The sequence below is a fragment of the Chenopodium album genome, chromosome 21, assembly GCF_948465745.1.
Source record: "Chenopodium album chromosome 21, dcCheAlbu1.1, whole genome shotgun sequence".
Lineage (NCBI taxonomy): Eukaryota > Viridiplantae > Streptophyta > Magnoliopsida > Caryophyllales > Amaranthaceae > Chenopodium > Chenopodium album.
The window spans coordinates 8188549-8207921 of NC_137854.1; the positions used below are offsets into that span (position 1 = coordinate 8188549).

General features: G+C 33.7%; 2 protein-coding genes and 1 non-coding gene across 3 annotated transcripts; 2 read left to right on the top strand and 1 right to left on the bottom strand.

Moving 5' to 3' along the window:
• The first annotated feature begins 81 nt into the window (after nucleotides 1-81).
• Nucleotides 82-155, top strand: TRNAN-GUU (transfer RNA asparagine (anticodon GUU)). The gene has a single exon. It is a non-coding gene; the product is annotated as a tRNA-Asn (tRNA).
• Nucleotides 156-5923: 5768 nt separating this feature from the next.
• On the bottom strand, nucleotides 5924-10628 carry LOC145601000 (malate dehydrogenase, glyoxysomal). Its single transcript, XM_081656900.1, has 9 exons — nucleotides 10427-10628; nucleotides 10126-10344; nucleotides 8910-9224; nucleotides 7820-7909; nucleotides 7656-7739; nucleotides 6870-6905; nucleotides 6578-6667; nucleotides 6364-6458; nucleotides 5924-6246 (listed from the first exon to the last, which is right to left on the bottom strand). The coding sequence occupies exons 1-9, from the start codon at nucleotides 10496-10498 to the stop codon at nucleotides 6174-6176; spliced, it is 1074 nt and encodes a 357-aa protein (XP_081513026.1). The 5' UTR covers nucleotides 10499-10628; the 3' UTR covers nucleotides 5924-6173.
• Nucleotides 10629-15170: 4542 nt separating this feature from the next.
• Nucleotides 15171-19055, top strand: LOC145600999 (uncharacterized). Its single transcript, XM_081656899.1, has 2 exons — nucleotides 15171-17965; nucleotides 18515-19055. The coding sequence occupies exons 1-2, from the start codon at nucleotides 15355-15357 to the stop codon at nucleotides 18859-18861; spliced, it is 2958 nt and encodes a 985-aa protein (XP_081513025.1). The 5' UTR covers nucleotides 15171-15354; the 3' UTR covers nucleotides 18862-19055.
• The last annotated feature ends 318 nt before the right edge of the window (nucleotides 19056-19373 follow it).

Genomic DNA, 19373 nt, shown 5'->3' on the forward strand with positions numbered 1-19373 from the left:
AAATGTTGAAATTTGAAAAAACAACAAGATTAAGTACTATTAAAAACAATGAAAAATTTAATATAATAATAATAATAATAAGCTGGAATAGCTCAGTTGGTTAGAGCGTGTGGCTGTTAACCACAAGGTCGGAGGTTCGACCCCTCCTTCTAGCGTTATTTGATATGATTTTTCCACCAATTTCTTGTAAATTGATTGACTCTGTAGGTTTTTTTTTATAACAATAATGCAAAGATATGGACATGCGAATTTAGAGTTTTGCGCTTGTGCTATAAGGCCTATAACCTTATAATACAAAAAAAGTAAACTTATTACACTTAAGTTTTGCAAAATAAATTTTTTTTAAAAAAATCTAAAAATATGTTAGGGACAAGTTTTGAACCTAACACCTCCAAAATAAATTCTCTACTCTATCTATTAGCAAGTCAACCATTGTACATTAGACATAAAACATTGCTACAGTTAATACATAAACAAAATCAAGGAGGAGGCCATGGCCATGCCAACCCCCCTGGTTCCGCTACTGTAAATTGGGACACAAGCATGATGCATCTAAAAAGATTTAACATGCTTTTATTTTATTGTTTTTTTAACACAAAAAGAAGTTGAAGCAAGTGTATATGTATAGTGACCATAGTTAAATTTTGTCCACTAAATTCATCTTGATGAAGTACTATTATTTATATATGAAATAATTAAATCTTTAAATTTTTCTAACAAGGTGTGCTTTGTTATTAGTGGAAATTTAAACTTTGAATAATTCAAAAGACTTGTTCTTTTCGAAGAACATTTGGTCACAGTCTTGTTCCGGTAATTTTCTTAGATTTGAACAGATGGAATAATATATAAGTTGACTCACTAGAGACACTACTACTCACTAGGTTGATATATTGTCCTAATGAACTAGTCGTATAACGTAGAATACCCATAAAAAAGCTTTTTTGGGTGAATGACAAATGCAAATATGCAATAATGAAGTATTTTTAGCACCAAAGTGAAACGTAAGCTTTTGAAAAAAACGCCAAACTGAAACTATGTAACTCTAGAATGAACATTAAAGTTTGTATTGATGTATTTTTTTTTTTTTTTTTTTTGAAAGATGTATTGATGTATTTCAAATGAGTAATAACATCAAGAACATCAAATTATCAAATTAATGCATCATGGAGTGCTATAAAAAAGTTACTCCGTAACATCCTTTCAATAAATTTATACAACTTAAATTTGGCGGCTACACGACCAAATTCAAAGAAAAATTCCTGAAAATTGTAGATTTTCTAAGTTTCAAACTCCTTCTATTTCTATTTATTTGTCTCGGATCGTTTGTCTATTTGCATAGTATTCATTCTTTTCAACATTCATATATAATGCTATGAGCATCAATAGTATTCAATACTACTCCCTCCATTTTATAATATGAGTAACAAATTTGAATATAGTACTAAAAACATATTTAATCATGAAAGATGTTGTTAAAAAGTATTAATATCAAGTTTCATTTTTAACTTTTTTTAAATTTTTTTTTACAAATATTAATTACATACCATCTAAGGTCAAACTAGTGCATTAGTATATGTGCAAAGTTTGACCGTGTCAATTATTTTAAGACAAAGAAAATATGTGATTTATAAAGATTTGTTATATTGAAAACAATTTGTAATGAATTAATAAGATATCAGATGACTAAAATTATCTCCTAGAATTGAATACTCTAAATAAGTCAAGGTAAAAATAAAAATAATTAAATAATTAAATAATTAAATAATTAAATAATTAAATAATAATAATAATAATAATAATAATAATAATAATAATAACAACAACAACAACAACAACAACAACGAAAAAAATAATTTTTAATTAGGTACCAAAATTAAGGTTGTAGACTGGCTAAGATAAATGTATAGGCGATAAATATATTGGATGTTATATAGATTTGCAATGTTCAAAACTTTAATAGAGCTACTTTGATAGCGAGGAAACGCTAAAAATATATATATATATACAGAGTTATAAATATAAATACCTACTAAATTTTTAGTACTTATTGAGACAAATTGAATACAGTATATAAAACAAGAGTACAGTACAAGACATCGCAATTAGGGGTGTCAGTTCGGATAATCGGATTGGGTCTGATATGGTCGGGTCGGGTCGGGTCGGGTAAATTTTTAAAGTTGAGTTATACTAAATTTTTATGTCCACGCGAGTCCAAATCTAAATCAGATATTTTTCGGGTCGGTTTCGGATCGGATTGGGTCGGGTCGGGTGTGCTTTTGACACCTCTAATCACAATTATGTACTCAGTAATTCTTGCACTCTATATATTTGAAAATTAACTTAGAATGCTTTGTATTAACTAGTGTTTAATTTCAAATAGAAAAAAAAGGAATAGATATAGTAAAAGATGGCTTTAAATATTGAAATAAACACACCTTTTTTATTTACAAATAAATAATTAATTTAGGGGATTCAAGAGACAAATTTTAAGGCTTGCTTTCGAAGTCAAATGGGGGGCAAATATGTAAAACAACATTTTTAGGGATACAATGTCCATGCATTATTGATAAGAGTTTTGTTTAATTTTTTATAAGGTAGGGAGGATAGGTTTTGCATAACCACAAATTGATATTTGCACTCCTCTTGGTACACATCAATATATAATAAGCATAATACAAAGCCAATGATTAATACGAAGTACAACCTATCTCATATTAGCGTTTTAAGTAACACTTAAACATATATTTGTAAATCTTCATAACGCGATTTTTTTTAGGTAGAATAAACATACAGTAATAAAATAAAAATCTAAAATTAAAATTATTGAAATATCGTAACCAAAACGAACCCGAACCTAAATGGGTAAATCCCTATACCCGGTCCAGATTTTGCCCACCCACACCCTTCCCTACAAGGCTACAACGGCTACAAGTACTATGACATGAGAAAATCCTATGGAGGAAATAACGAGATAGAGAGTACAGTATACGGGTAAGACTCATCCTTAGCAAATATAGCAAAATCTGGTTCACTACAAATCAGCTACTATTCCTGTTCTTCCGTATTAATTGCCTCCTTTCAAAAAAAAAAAAAAAAAAAAAAAAAGGTAGGTAGATTAGATATTCCAGGAGTATATCGTAAATTAAGACAGTGTTGAGAATGATCCGTACAATCTAGTCAAACTCATTACCACTCACTCTCTTTCTTGGGAGTCCCGCGAATCTGGGATTTTCAGTCTTAAACTTAACTAATTGCACTTCGTTTTCCACTTTATTTACTGATATGCCCTTGCTGACGTCACTCTAGTACTCCCTCCAAATCAGTTTCAGGTGGGCCTACTTCTACTATCTAATTCTTGATTATCTGTACTTGTTTCTTTTCTTCAGTCACTGCTTTCCACGTGTCTCCTCTCATTATCATTAAACTTTCTTTTTTTTTTTTTTTTGTGTTTAAAAAACAAAAACTTTTTAAGATTTTATATTTATGTGAAATGAGATCATGGTATGGTATGATCTCATATACTAACATAAATGAATGAGATATTATTAACATGGTGCATGTGATGTTGCATGTCCATAGATTCTCGGGCCCACTTAGTTTAATCTAAATCCAATGGGCCTTCTTATCGGGCCGCATTAGTCCACTTTTTGGAAAATTGAAAATTTTGGTTTGTTTCCTAAAATATAAGAGTTTTTTTTTTTTTTTTTTTTTTTTTTTTTGTCATTTGACAACCATCATACTATTAAAAGAATACTTAGGGTTTGTTCTGATTTATTGAACTGAACTGATTGGAATCGAATTGAATCAGACTGAAATGAAGCTGAACTGAACTAAACTGAACTGAACTAAAATTAAGCTGAAGAGAACAGGCCCTTAGTTCGTTTTTTTAAATTACAAGATATTTCACGCTTGTCAGTGTACATTTGTAACTCAAATATTTTTATAGTGTATTTTAGACGGAATTAACAAGATCCAACATGAGTTTATTTTTCCCACGTATAATTCACACAAGAAGATCAAATGAATGTGTGTAAATAGGGTAAATTTTCATACATTACAATTAAAAAAATGCGGAGAAAGTATGAAATTATTATATTAATTAGTTAAGTAATATAATTAAATATTATATCATTAAATATCATAAGGTATTCTACTTTTTAATTGTATAATGTGATCTTGATTTCTTTTGTTAAGGATTATCATCATACTTGCTCAGCATTTGATCTTCTTTGATATTGTTAATTCCATTATACATGCATTTTGCATTTTAATAATACACTTCTATTAATCAATATTTCGTCTCCCTATTTCACGCTTGTCAGTGTACATTTGTAACTCAAATATTTTTATAGTGTATTTTAGACGGAATTAACAAGATCCAACATGAGTTTATTTCCCACGTATAATTCACAAAAGAAGATCAAATGAATGTGTGTAAATAGGGTAAATTTTCATACATTAGAATTAAAAAAATGCGGAGAAAGTATGACCCATATAGATGGGTTATCTTTTCCTTTTTTTTACTTGTATTGCTTTGTATTATGTGGTCCTTGGGTATAAGATCATAATTGCGGTTTTTGCCCATATATTATGTAGCAATTGCATAAGATATTTTTGAATTTTTAGCTTAAAGTTATTAATAGTGCTTGGATGGATTTTTCTATACAGTAAACTCATTTTGCATACAGTAAATTTTTTTTTTTAGAAAAAAATTGTCTCATCACTTCCAATATATGCTCCGTTAATTTACTGTAATAATTAAAGTATCTTACAAAAGAAGTGCTAAACCACCTAATATTCCAAATTTTCTATATTGAAACCTTGCGATCAAATTACTGAACTCATAAACGAACTCGATCAAAATCCAGCTAAAAATAATAAACAACCTTGCGATCAAATTAACCCATAAATGAACTTGTTTAAAATCCACCAAAAGTATACATAATCATTGTCAAATGATTAAAAAATAGGTAGTAATCCCGTTAAAACCAACCTTCTACAACGATGCTCACAATCCATACCAACCATATCTTCTTCTCCATACAAAAGAGGAATATGCCACAACAATAAGAATATTGACATGAATAATCCCAAGTTTAATACCTTTTGATGGTTCAACAATAATCAAATTCTAGAGAAATCTAAAAAAAAAAATAAAAAAAAAATCTTTTTTTGACTGGCAAAGAATAGGATAGATTTGAGATTAATCATGTCAGCTTCTTGCTAATTAACAAGCTAAAATTAGGGAATACAAGAGGAAGATTTGAGATGGACTTCACAGCCACATTTATTTTCAGATTTCTGATAGCTCACTTTTTTTTTTTTTGAAGGGTAAGATAAAATATCATTAATTGAAAGTCATACGGCATCTACAATAAGCAATATAGAAAAGTAAAATACAATCTAAATTAATCAAGTAAAAATCCTCTTTAAAGAAACTATGATGATAAGAAACTAGATCTAACGATGAAGCACAGTCCCCGATTGTTCGCTGAAATATGCAACCTTCTGTGAGGGAGTCCATCTTCTTGACATAGTTTCGGGAAAATTCATTACTTGACCATGTCGATCGCATCTTCAATTCCAACGCCAATTGCAAAATTGTACGAATAACAACCCATGAATCCAATCTTTCATATTTAACCCTAAAAATAAATTCCAATCTTCCATAAGGGAAGATAAGAAAGACAAACACCAAACTCTCACAAAAGGAGAGAACAAACCCAAAAATTGGGAAGAAAACTCTCATAAAGAGAGAGCAAGGAGGATTATTAATGACTAGAAAACAGAAAACAAAGGAAATAAAGAAAGAATTGGGGCTTACCATCATTAAAGAGATGATGATGGTAGCCCCTAGCGGCTACCGAAGATTTTAGGGTTTTTTAGAGAGGGAGAGAGGAAGAGGCGAGTTCTGATAGCTCACTTAACAACAGGATTTGCGTCATTTTCTGTACACTATGAGCTTCAAAGTCTTATACAGTAGATGAAAGGTTACAAGAAAGGAGGTAAGAAACCCTAACACAAGTAAATATGGATCTAGTATTTCGACGTAAGAGAAACGAAACTATCATTCTCCTGAATGTCTAACGACCGTAACAGATTATATGACAATTTTTCAAATACATTTGACAAACAAGAGAATCACCAGCTATAAGTTGCCCGTATTATGAGTTTCAATTCCTCGTGAAGGACACACCCTTTTCAATGCTCACTGCCAGCTCCTTTTTTGCCTTTTCCAAACCAGCCCTATTACATACAATCATGAAAGTTAGATTCAGAAAAAAGAAATTTCATAGAAAGATCACAAAACACTAATAATAAGTCTCAATTCAGCTTCAAATGGTAATCTATAAGTTCATGTACCTTTCATATTCAATTAGAGGGCCAAGTGGGAAAATCTCCTCGGCTCCACTGCGACCAAGCCTTACTTTTGTCGCAAAGAATGGCAAATCAGTCACCTACAAGTAAGAAATAAATCTTTGTTCTCCCATCAGGTGAAATAAGTAGAATTGATAAGTAGCAGTACATGTTTATATAAAGTAATAAAGTGTGTACGTGCAAGAGGGAATTAACATGCCTGAGATTCCACGAAAGAGCATTCAATAACACCAGCATCTCCTCTCAAACCTCTAAGGCAGGCATCGGCAAATTTAACAGCAGCATAGGCCTGCAGTTTGAAGAATAAACTTCTGTCAGTCTTGATTTCGTTTAAAAAAGAGCAGCCGGGGGCTGGGTGAAAATAATTGAACAAAATTCAAAATTCATTAAATACTTATGTTAGACCAATACAATAATCACCTACCCCTTCCTTCGTTAAAGTATACATAAAAAAGAAAGAGAGAATCAAATTGAGATTTACAGCAACCTACCATTGAAAGGGTTGCAGATCCAGCCCCAGCTTTTGCCTGCCAAAGACAGAAAAATATTCAGAGCCAAAAAATGATCAAGCCCATTGAGACTTTAACAGTAAATTCATTCTCAGTTCAATATAGGCCAAATTCAAATGAATTCTAAAATTCTATCTTAAAAAAGAAGGCTCCAAGGAACAACAAACAAAGTGGGAGCAAAGGCATAATTTTCATATCCTTCCACTTGCTAATCTATTCATATCCTAAACTCGCACAAACGAAGTAAATTATGAAAAACACTAAGCAAGATAAATATTCTGTATTTTGAAAACGGTAATCAAGATATTAAGACTTCTGCATAGAAGATTGCATCTGTATATCATCAGGTAAATAGAATGGGTCTACAGAAAATAAAGTAGGCATTAAAGTAAGTCAGCCACATGTATAAAACTAAAATTTCAAACGAAGAGAAATATTGATCAATTGGCCATATCCTCACTCAGAACAATTGAGGAGAAAGACTTTAATTAAAAAGCTGTTAAGAATGATGCATTAACTTACAGAGTAAAGCAGTGAAAAGGCAAATGATTTCATATATTGTCAGCAAATTTAGGTAATTGTTTGAAAAGGAAAAGTTCTAAAGCTCACGGCGCATAAGACAGTTTAAATTGAGAAAAAACCATCTACTTGCTAAAAAATTAAAGATCAAAAGCTTGACAAGCAAACAAGAATATCAGAATTTAGGGACAAGCAAATATTATTATTAGACAAATTAAAAATAAATTCTGGATAGAATAATAAAACAACCTCAACAACTTCTGTTCCACCATTTTGGATGCGATCTGTTAGGTAATTGATTTCTTCAGGAGTAAAACTGCATGGAGGCTTAACCTGCATCAAAGAAGAAACTGTAACATTGCACCATTCAGTAAATTAGAAATTCAGAGCAGATACACATTCACGTTCCAGACCTGGGACAAGAGTGGAAGAATTGTAACACCAGCATGGCCTCCAACCACGGGAACATCAACCTCTCTAGGATCAAGTCCCAAAACTTCTGCCTGTAGAAATATAAATACAAATTATGGGAGGAGAAAAGTCAGAAACTATAACAGACCACATATAAGATTTGAATTTCATGTATGAGGCCCATCAAGGAGCTCATGCCATAACAGTAAATGCATTCTTTACTTTGCAGAGCATGGTGCATTAGAAGTGAGGAACCACAAGTCAAGCATAAGTAGGTTTTTTGTTACCCCATTGCAGGGAAATGGATTCATCAACCTCAAATACAAGACAAAACAAATTGGTCCAGATGAAACTTTTTGTCACAGCCTAAACTTTTTGTCACGAGGGATAGGATGCATTGAAAGGAAATGGAGAGAGAGGTTTTACTGCACTAACAGGGGACCAACTCAGTGATATCATTGCAGCTACAGTCAGAATTTATGGGGGCACATGTTATTGAAGAAGTAATGGTGCTACCGCGCTAGTGTTTGATATGCAGTTAGCATAGTTTGGGATGTTGCCACATGGGCATCCAAAATTCCAAATTGGGAGCAGGCAATCTGAATAACTGAATACTCATCCATGGGTTTGTTGATTGGTGACAGTAAACCAATTACTAATTGATTTGTATCAGTAGCTTCCTTAGAAGGGAAAAAAAAGTACCTCATGTGGAGGTAAATTCTAGCTTTCCTTGGAGAAAAAAGCGTATGGACTATGGACGGAGGACACTACCACAGACCTCATTTATCTTGTAAGGGGCTAAATGCGATTTCAATAATCCACGTTACTGTCATGTGATTCATTTGCAAATAAAAAATTGAAGGACATAGCCTATCTAACGTGAAAGGAAAAATCGAGTGATCAAGTTTGAGCATGACTTAATATCAAGGATGATGAAAATCAGGATATCATAACAATAGCATCATGAAATAGTCACGCCCAAAAGCAAATAAACAGCATCATAACTTGATTATATGTTGGAAAGCAAGAAATGAAGACATAAATATCTAAAAGCATACTATAAACAAGGAAACGATGAATAATAAGACATACCACAAAAGTGTTGGCCCTGACAACGTCAAGCATTGTGACACCAAGCAAGCGCTTTGGATCGTATGTACCGGCCTTCTTGAAAACCTCAGCGGCAATTGGAACTGTAGAATTCACAGGATTACTGATCAAGTTGACAATTGCTCTAGGACAGGATCTAGCAATTCCTTCACAAATTGTCTTAACAATTCCAGCATTGATTTTGAACAAATCATCCCTTGTCATCCCTGGCTTTCTTGGAACCCCAGCTGGAATGATGACAAGGTCCATGCCTGTTAAGGCCTCGTCCAACTTGTCTTTCCCCACAAAACCACGCACCTACCAAGTCAAACATGGTAATCAGTTCCAAGAAAATCCGAGCAAGAACCAGTGGAATTGAGGGAAGATGAGCAAGAGATGGGAGGAAAAATATTCAAAAAATTTCTTTCTAAAGAATTTTTAACTTATGCGAGTTCTAAATTCATTACATTACATGTCAATCATCTGTAATCTTAACCAACCAAATGAGTAAGAAATCCTATTCTTCCCCGCTACTGCCATTGCTCCACAACCAATAGCCTATAGTTGGGGTTAACAGTTTGTCAAAGCATTCATCTAACAACAGCAACTCTCAAGTTACATGCAGTTAGATCATTTGATCAAATATTTCACTTCAAGATCATTATATATCAATTATCAAACAACCAAAAATCCTAACTCCATCAGAAACCTACAATTGTGTGCAAGATTCCCTTCTTGAAACACTCACCTTGGTCGCTCACATTTTCAATATAGTTACCATCACAGAAGACAGTACCCAAACTGATAAAGTTATAAGATTCGATCTTCACTTTGAGCTACAAGATTCCATCCCATGCCTAATCCAAACTCCCATTTACCCAAAATCAATATCAAACTGTTGATCTTTCAAATCTACCAATTTTGAAACATAGATACCTCTCTGAATCATTACTAGTAGTACAAACATTAGTGTAACAAAAAAATAAAATAAAAAAATAAAATCTCATAAGAGCTCTTAAACATTGATCAATGACTTATATCTTCAATCAAACAAAGCAAATTCAAGCAAAAACAATGACTACAGAAATCAAAAACACCTCAATTCTAGCTGAAACAGTCCTAAATACTCAATCCAACCAAATATTACCAGAAATCAATCAAATTAGCAATAAAACTTATTTATTCCAAAAATAAGAATTGAAATTAGGGGCATGCATACCACAGCACCAGTATCCATATGACTGATATCAGCGGTAACACCAGGAGTATTAACGACATCGTATAAATGAAGAACAGAAACAAGAGGATTCATCTTCATCAACATAGAAAGAGGTTGACCAATTCCACCAGCTGCACCAAGAATTGCCACCTTAAATCCAGGTGCTGCTCCCTTTGCTCTGCAATTCATCTTCCCAATGCTCGAATTTCCCTCCATCATCTACCCAACATTCAAAATTTCTCAGAATCATCATTGAAATTGAAATTGAAATTCACAGGAGAAAAATTAGGGAAACAATTACCTGGAAATTTGGGGGATGAAGATGAGCTGCAATTCTGGCAATCCGCTGATTTGCTTCCGATGTGCTCTGCATTTTGGAATTTTGGGGAATTTTTTGAGGTTTGTTGAAGATGAAATTAGGGATTTGAGAGAGGGAAATTGGGGAATTGTGATGAAATTAGAAATTTAAGGAAGGAGGGGCCCTTTTCCTTATCCTGCTAAATAAAAACTTCCAAATTGGTTTTGGCCTTCCGTTTATTCTATGGTTGTTACTTGTTAGTTTGTGTTTGTCTAGATTAGTTTTGATATGTCGAATGTCGAATACGTTGCGACAATTTTAACTTGATTCGTGTTGGATTGATAGGAAGGTTTGTGTTAAATTGTGCATTTACGATATATCTTGTTGTACCTTATTTGTGTTATGCGGATAAAATGACAAGTGGTAGTATTTGTTGAGTCTTTGTGTAAGTCGTGACTCGTGAGTGAAACAAGATGAGAGTTGATGTTGTATAAAGTCTTAACCTGCTAGATTAAAAGTGCTGAATTATTGGATAACAACACACATTGCTTGTTTAGGAAATAAGGATTGAAAATCATTAAAGTAAGAGCTAAAGGCCTAAAGTAACAAAGCACCAAATCTAGATTGAAAGTTGTCTAACTTTTTAGGGGGGGAGGTGACCATAAGTTTATACTTCGTACTTCCTCCATTTTTTTTTAGTTGACACGTTTCTTTAGTCACGTTTGCCAAAACATTTATTCAATCATTAAACTTTAATTGTCGATAAGAAAAAATTTGAAAACGTTGATAGTTGGAAAGTATATAACGTTACGAATCTAACAAGATCCCACATGACTATATTTTTCGTTACGTATAAAGCACAAAACACGGTCAAGGGGGTGGATGAATAGTGCTAAAGTCAAAACGTGTCAACTAAAAAGAAACGGAGGTAGTATTATTTTATGATCTTAGGGGGTGTTTGGCAAGTGGGAATTGAGGGTAGGATTGAGAATTTTAATCCCAATTGAAAAAATGAGCTTTGTTTGTTTGGTGGGAATGAGATTATTTATGGGTAATAAATGGATGGGAATAGGAATATGAATAAAATGACATTTTTGCCATTAATTGAAAAATAATCTTAGTAAGGGTATTTTTGTAAAATTGTTATTTATTCCCAATATATTCCCACCCACTATCCAAACAAGGTATTGACATATTTTTATGTATTCCCATCAATTAATTCCCAATCCCATTCCCACCTTTTAATTCCCAAACTCCCATTCCCACAATCCAAACAACCTGTTAATATTAAGATTTGTGTTGTGATTATTGTTAAATTAAAATGTACTTCGTACAAATCTATATTGTTTTTAAGTCAGACATTCTAAGGTTTTTTGTACTGCCTCTGTTAACTTTTAGTTGCAACTTTAAAATCTTTTATATCTAACAAATAATACCCAAAGTTCCAACTAAAATTATGATAACATAGATGTTACATTTGATTACCTTGGGCCATTGTTTTTTAATTGGGCTTATAGATTGTTATGGGCTCTTATGGCTTCATACTTACAAAATTACTGGAGTAGCAAACAATGTTCGGAGTACAAGTAATAGTTATGTTGATCCATTATTAAATTCAAATACTTTTATTCACCGTTCAGCAATGCTCCGGGATAGCTAATGTAATTAGCAAAAAATACTTCACTTTAATTGCATTTCTTGATTTGTTCTTTTTTTTTTTTTTTTTTTTTTTGACATTGGGATTTGTTCATTTTGTTCATTGTACTTAGTAACAAATATAGTCATATGTAATTTTATTAAGTCCGTCTCAACGCCAATTGTGTTAAAAGTTTACTTTATAATTATTACTTTTACAAAAGACATGATTAATATACCAATGATTAAAGTAATGCATTAAGGAAACGTAAAAAAACTGAAATGTTGCAAGTGTAAAAAAATAAATTAAAAAAAGCAATGGGTAGGTAGAGGTTTTTTTAAGATCCGATATTGGTTTCAAGCATTTGATACTTCGTATATTGGTTAGGTAGTGGTTTTTAGTATTTAATAGTGAGCATTTGATATACGTAAAACTTACATTATTATCTTAGGTATACATCTTCTCTTTGCGATTCCAGCTATTAGAATTTTAGATATTTGAAGATATAGGAAAGAGTGAGATTAACATATAAGAGTACCCCTGGAGAAAACAATCAAGACGTTGATTACAAATTTTAGGTGATAAGCTAGTAATTTTAGAAGATTCTTCCATATATAGCTTGACAAAATTATTACACACCCATATCTTTAAACGTTTCGCTCTAACTACACATAAGAAGAACGAATATTGTGGATAAAAAAAATTACGACGATCAAAGAATTTAATTAGGGCTAGCATAGTTGCAATTGAAGATTCCATGACTAAACAAAATTAAAAAAGTCATGCATACGGTTGGTACACGGTGCGTAAGTAACGTTGGCCTCATGTAGTTTGGTTGTTGGCATCACAAGGAGCAGCTGCATTAAATCATTTATAAGAACAAGTAAGGAACACATTCCATATTATACGTTATCCTCCTTGCTCGAGATCGACTTCCGCCTCCTCCTTGTTTTTTACCACTCTCTCTCTCCTCCCTCCTTCCACGCAATCCTCACCATTTATGCTAAGGATTTTTGGATTTTCTATTTGGCTGATTTTAAAATTATGATTGGGACTGAAAACTAGGAATAATTTGCTTAAAAAGCTCTATCCTAAAGCACTTTTTGGATGCATTCAATAATATCTTGAGTTAAAAAAATAAATATCAATATAAAAAATGAACATAATAATTTAGTTGTACGTGTCAAAAAATAATCCAGTTGTAAACTTGTAATTCCGTCAGCAAATCAACTATATACCAAACAATGAAATTAGCAGTTATTCTCACTATTCCTTTAATATATAGCCATAGAAATGAGATCGTATGACACCATCTTAATTTATTCTTTTAGATTCAATTTGTTTTATAATTAAGGTGAATATATGGCCGTAAAAGGACCTTACTACCTTAGTATACAAGATTTGGAGTTAGCAATCATGCGTCTTATTTAGGGTAGTGTGAATATGATATACTTAGGTAGGGTGTAATAAACAAATTTTGATGATGAAAGGTTGTCATCCCTATTCCCTAAGTAGTTTAGTTGTAGAGATGAAGCTTAAATTACATCACACCGGAGTAAACATGTACAAGAATCAGGTTTTTTACTTTTGTATGATTTTAGTATGATTTTTGACACAAAGTATAATACTTCGTATAAAAGAACATTTATAATATACGTTTGTCGTATTAGGAGGAAATAAAGTAAAATAGTTACACATACATGTCTATAAACGTCACGTTTCCCCTCAACACAACTAGCATAATTTTATTCCTTAACTGATTTACGCATAAATTTCATGATTCATACAGATTGACAGGGGCCTAAGCCCTAAGTATCTTTACTACCCCTGTATGGCTGAAAAAGATATGAGAAGTGTGTGAACAACATTCACGAACTAAGAAGTTGTTGACCTAATCCAGGAAAGCGAATCTTTATGATGATACAATAATCCTTAAAACTGATAACCATTTTGTTGCAGCTTATTAATAAATAATGCATTATAGTATACAGTATACTTCGTATATTCTACTCATAGTAAGACATTAATTATATCTTCTAAATTTATTATATATATGACACCTCCTCATTCAACTTTGTTTGAACTTTGAATGCGTTTAATTTAACTTTCATATGGTTTAATTAACTTTGTCGAATGCATCTGTCTTTTATTTTATTCTTCTCATGATATAAAATAGTAGTTGCTAAATATGTCAACAAAATATTTTCTAAATATACTACGTCCATCCCAACATTCACTAATTAAATGACTTGTATTGAAGTAGTGATCTACTAGAGATAAGAGGTTCATGTGGGTGGTTGATCAGAGAAATCAAGAATTTTACGATCAACGCCACTAGCCCACTACTATGACACAAGGAATACAACATATCTAATCATATTATGATATGATGTACATATAACTATTATTTATAAAAATATACAAAATAATAAGGTTGTACATCTTCTCATTAGTATCTTCGACATTAAGTAGAGTTTTTTAAAACCCTAGGAGATTGATAACGATAGATTATTTATAGTTTTCTCAAATCCAATTCAGGTGTCATACACACGAGATATATTAGCTTATTAGATATGCTACTAACATAAACTATCATTCAAAACCGACAAAAATCTCATAAAAAGACAACCATTTAACCATGTTATAAATACAAAATATATAAAATATAAGTTAATCAACACATTACGAATACGCTTATAAAACTACCCATTACTTCAACATACAAACTTTAAAGATCCAAACATTTTTATTTCTCAGTATCTATCTAATTAAAAAAAACTCTGTAAAACTAATTGTTTATCAAAATAATTTTGGCCGAATAACCCCTTAATCCTGCTACACACTCTCTCTCGTAAAAACGGAAAAAAGGATCACTATACAGCTCAAAAGAAACTTAGGAGAGGGTGGGGAGGAAGAGGAAGCACAAATCACGTTCATCCCTCGCATCTTTAAGAAGCAAACGACACTAATTGTGCCTTCGTTCACACACTACACTCACATTTTACACAACCCATCTCAAAAACCTCCAAAAAAGCTCATTAAAAAGCTCATTATTAGGGATTTCTTTCCAAACTTGCAAGTTACTAACCTCCCTCCCTCTTTCTCCGTGAACCGCAAATGGTAAAAAAATCAAACACCCATTACCTTTTTTTAGATTTGCCTCGTTTTTTTTTCCATTCAAAAAATCCCTTTTTTCCTCCTTTTTTCCAACCACAAACTCCCACACCACAATATCACTCCCTATAAACTCTTAACTTCCCACACTCCCCCCACTTGCTTCTCACACTATCCCACCATGACACTCTCCCATCTCCTCCTCCCTATAACCATTCTCCTCCTCTTTCACTCCTCTCCATCATCGGCCTCACCCATTTCCGACTCCACCATCCTCCTCCGCGTTAAAAACAACCAAATACTCGACCCTAATAACCGCCTCTCGAATTGGCTTATCAACAATGATCACTCCAATAACACTAATAACCACTCACATTGCCACTGGACTGGCATTACTTGTAACCCCCTCTCCTCCGTTATCGCGGTCAACCTCGACAACCTCAACCTATTCGGCCCCTTCCCTTCCGGCTTCTGCCGCATTCCCACCCTCCGCAACCTCTCCATCTCCGACAACTCCTTTAACAACATCACCACCCTCTCACTCTCCCACTGCTCTCACCTCCACTCTCTCAACCTCTCTAACAACGACTTCTCCGGCAACCTCCCGGATTTCTCGCCGGAGTTCACCTCTCTGTTTTCCTTAGACTTCTCTTCCAACGACTTTTCCGGCGAAATTCCCCGGAGTTTCCGGTACTTATCCTCTGTTAAAATTTTACGCCTTTTCGGTAACTCCATAACTGGCCCTGCTTTTCCAGAGTTCATCACAAATTTAAGTCGAATAACTCACTATGAACTCGGTTACAATCTATTTGATCCCTCTGAGATACCGACCACCATTGAAAAGTTATCGAAACTCGAGGTTGTTTGGTTAACCGAATCGAATCTCATCGGAAAGATTCCGGAATCTCTCTGTACTTTACAATCATTGAAAAGTTTCGATGTCGCAGCAAATTCTCTCTCCGGTGAGATTCCGCAATGTATCGGAAACTTAACGAATCTCTGGCAATTAGAGCTCTTTAATAACAAATTTTCCGGCGAGTTGCCGGAAAATTTGGGAAATTTGAAGAACTTATACCTTTTCGATGCATCTCAGAATAATCTCACCGGAATATTGCCGGAAAGTCTCGCAGCTTTACAACTAGGGTCGCTGAATTTAAATGATAATCTTTTACAAGGGAAGATTCCGGCCATTTTAGCGGAAAATAAGAACCTCTATCAGTTAAAGCTTTTCAACAACAGCTTTTCCGGCGAACTACCGGCGAATTTGGGGTCAAATTCAATATTGAATGAGTTTGATGTGTCGACAAACAATTTTTCCGGCGAATTTCCGACGACTCTTTGCAGTGGGAAGCAACTCTGGCAGATTATTACCTTCAACAACAGATTTTCCAGTAAATTTCCAGAAATTTATGGAAATTGCAGTTCATTAAGTTATGTAAGAATTAGCAACAGCAATTTTTCCGGCGAATTTCCTCAAAGTTTCTGGAATTTACCTCATCTTGATACTGCTGATCTTCAGGATAATCATTTTGAAGGTACTCTGCCTCCTATTATCTCAAATTCGTTTAATTTATCAAGACTTTTAATTTCCGGCAACAATTTCTCGGGAAATTTACCTTCGGAAATTTGTGGATTGAAGAAATTAATTGATCTTTTTTTGGATGAGAATCGGTTTAGTGGAGAGTTGCCGAGTTGTATAACGGAATTGAAAGGATTACAGAAGTTTGAGTTGCAGGGGAATATGTTTTCCGGGGAGTTTCCGATGAATGTGAGGTCGTGGGTTCATTTGACAGATTTGAATGTATCGAGAAATAGGTTTTCCGGGGAGATTCCGAGTCAACTTGGTGAATTACCGGTGTTAAATTATCTCGACTTGTCGGATAATTTATTTTCCGGTGAGATTCCGGTGGAATTGACTAAACTCAAGCTCAATGAGTTCAATTTTTCGAATAATCAACTAGAGGGACAAGTCCCTTCGGGTTTTAATAATAAGTATTGTGTTGATAGTTTGTTAGGCAACCCGAGGCTATGTAGCTCGAATCTTAAACCATTTCCGACGTGTCCTAAACCTATACCCGTGTCATTCTTGGTCTCTTTTTTATCGGTTTTAGGTTTTGTTCTCATGTCCTCTATTTCCTTGCTTTGCATTACCAAGGTCCAAACAAGTAGTGAGTTTAAGAAAAGGCGTCCATTTAAAATGGTTGCTTTTCAACGGGGTGGATTTAATGAGCAAGAAATATTCTCTCGCCTTACGGAAGAGAATGTTATTGGGTCTGGTGGGTCTGGTCGAGTGTATCGTGTTACACTCAACTCGGGTCGTATTATAGCAGTTAAGAAGTTATGGGGTGGTGAGGACAAGAACACGGATATGGGTTTATTGTTCAAGTCAGAGGTTGAGACCTTAGGGAGTGTACGTCATGGGAATATTGTAAAATTGTTGTTCAGTTGTATAGGAGAGGGTTTTATGGCTTTGGGGTATGAGTATATGGAAAATGGGAGTTTAGGAGATGTATTGCACGGTGAAAAGGGTGGTGAGATCTTAGATTGGTCTCGACGATTTGCAATAGCTTTAGGTGCGGCTCAAGGGTTAGCCTACTTGCACCATGATTGTGTCCCAGCTATTATCCACCGTGATGTAAAGTCCAACAACATATTGCTCGATGACAAGTTCCTGCCAAGGGTTGCTGATTTCGGACTTGCTAAGCCAATGATAAAGCCTAGAGGAATGAAGGATGGAGAGAGTGCTGAGGCCATGTCGCGGATAGCTGGCTCTTATGGCTACATTGCACCCGGTAAGTTTTACTACTGCCTTAATGCACTATGGTATATATGTCTACTATGCTGCCATGAATAATTTATGTAAATTGGTGGGGTTAGACCAGAATTTAACATGGTTTTGGATTGCTTTAATAATTGGTAAAACATGGGGTCCCTCAAAATTCGTATGATTAATCCATCAAATGAGTTTGATGCATAAATTTTGTGATAATTTTCAAGTTGTCTTTGTCTTTGGGTCATGAGACAGCTTGCTAATATCTGTAAGTAGATAGAAAATGTACTAAAATTGAACTTTTTTTAAAGATTGTCAATTTATTGGTGGACCACTACTGTTTTTCTTTGATTTATTTTGCTATATACTAATTGTCTTCTTTTGCTTGAATGCTTGACATAACATGTGAACAAATTACTCGATTTGTCGATTTACTCTGCTTAGGATCTAATGGCTATTCTTTCCATTAATTGTACGAGCATGAGTTTATAATCAGTTGTGTTAATATATAATTGGATTGTTGCTTTCAACATAACTTAAGATTGGATTCGCCTTTGATTGTGGATGGCAGAATATGGGTACACACTTAAGGTGACAGAGAAGAGCGATGTATACAGTTTTGGGGTGGTGCTAGTAGAGCTAGTAACAGGGAAGAGACCAAATGATGCATCCTTTGGGGAGAACATGGACATAGTGAAATGGATGACAGAAGTAGTGTTACAATCTCATGAGTTTGATCAAGCAAAGCAGCTGATAGATCCAAGAATGAATCCAGATACATGTAACTTAAAACAGATAAAGAAGGTGATTGAAATCGCGATCCTTTGTACATCGGCTTCCCCTGTGAACAGGCCAACCATGAGAAGAGTTGTTGATACGCTCAAGGATCAAGTCACATTGACAGTAGATACAAAATGATCCATATATTGTATTCTTAGTTAGCATGTAGTGCTCTAGTCTGTGTCCTATTATTTGTAAAACTTGTCTAGTTCTCTTCTCTTTGAGAATTGTAAATCTAGATTCTAGAATAGTATATGTGCAAGAGATCCAATTTCTAACTCCTATATAAAAAAAATTGCTGATAACATGCCTACATATACGGTAGATCATCCACCCGTCAAAAAAAAAAAAAAAGGTAGATTATACATATCAATCTATTATCACCGTCGTCCTCCGTGATTGTATTATATTTCTTTTATCGGGTGTTTTATTGAGTTTGTCTCATACCATAAATGACACAAGAGAGTACAATACTTTGTCCCAACTTAAGTCCTACTCCGTACTAATTTACTCTCTCGTGGACTTTATCCAACTATTAACATAGCAATAATAATTTGCATATGATATAATTATTGTGGGACGAAAGATAAACTTTGTAATTCATAGATCTTAAATGTAACAGTGTCATATCTGATATTTCCATTTCACCA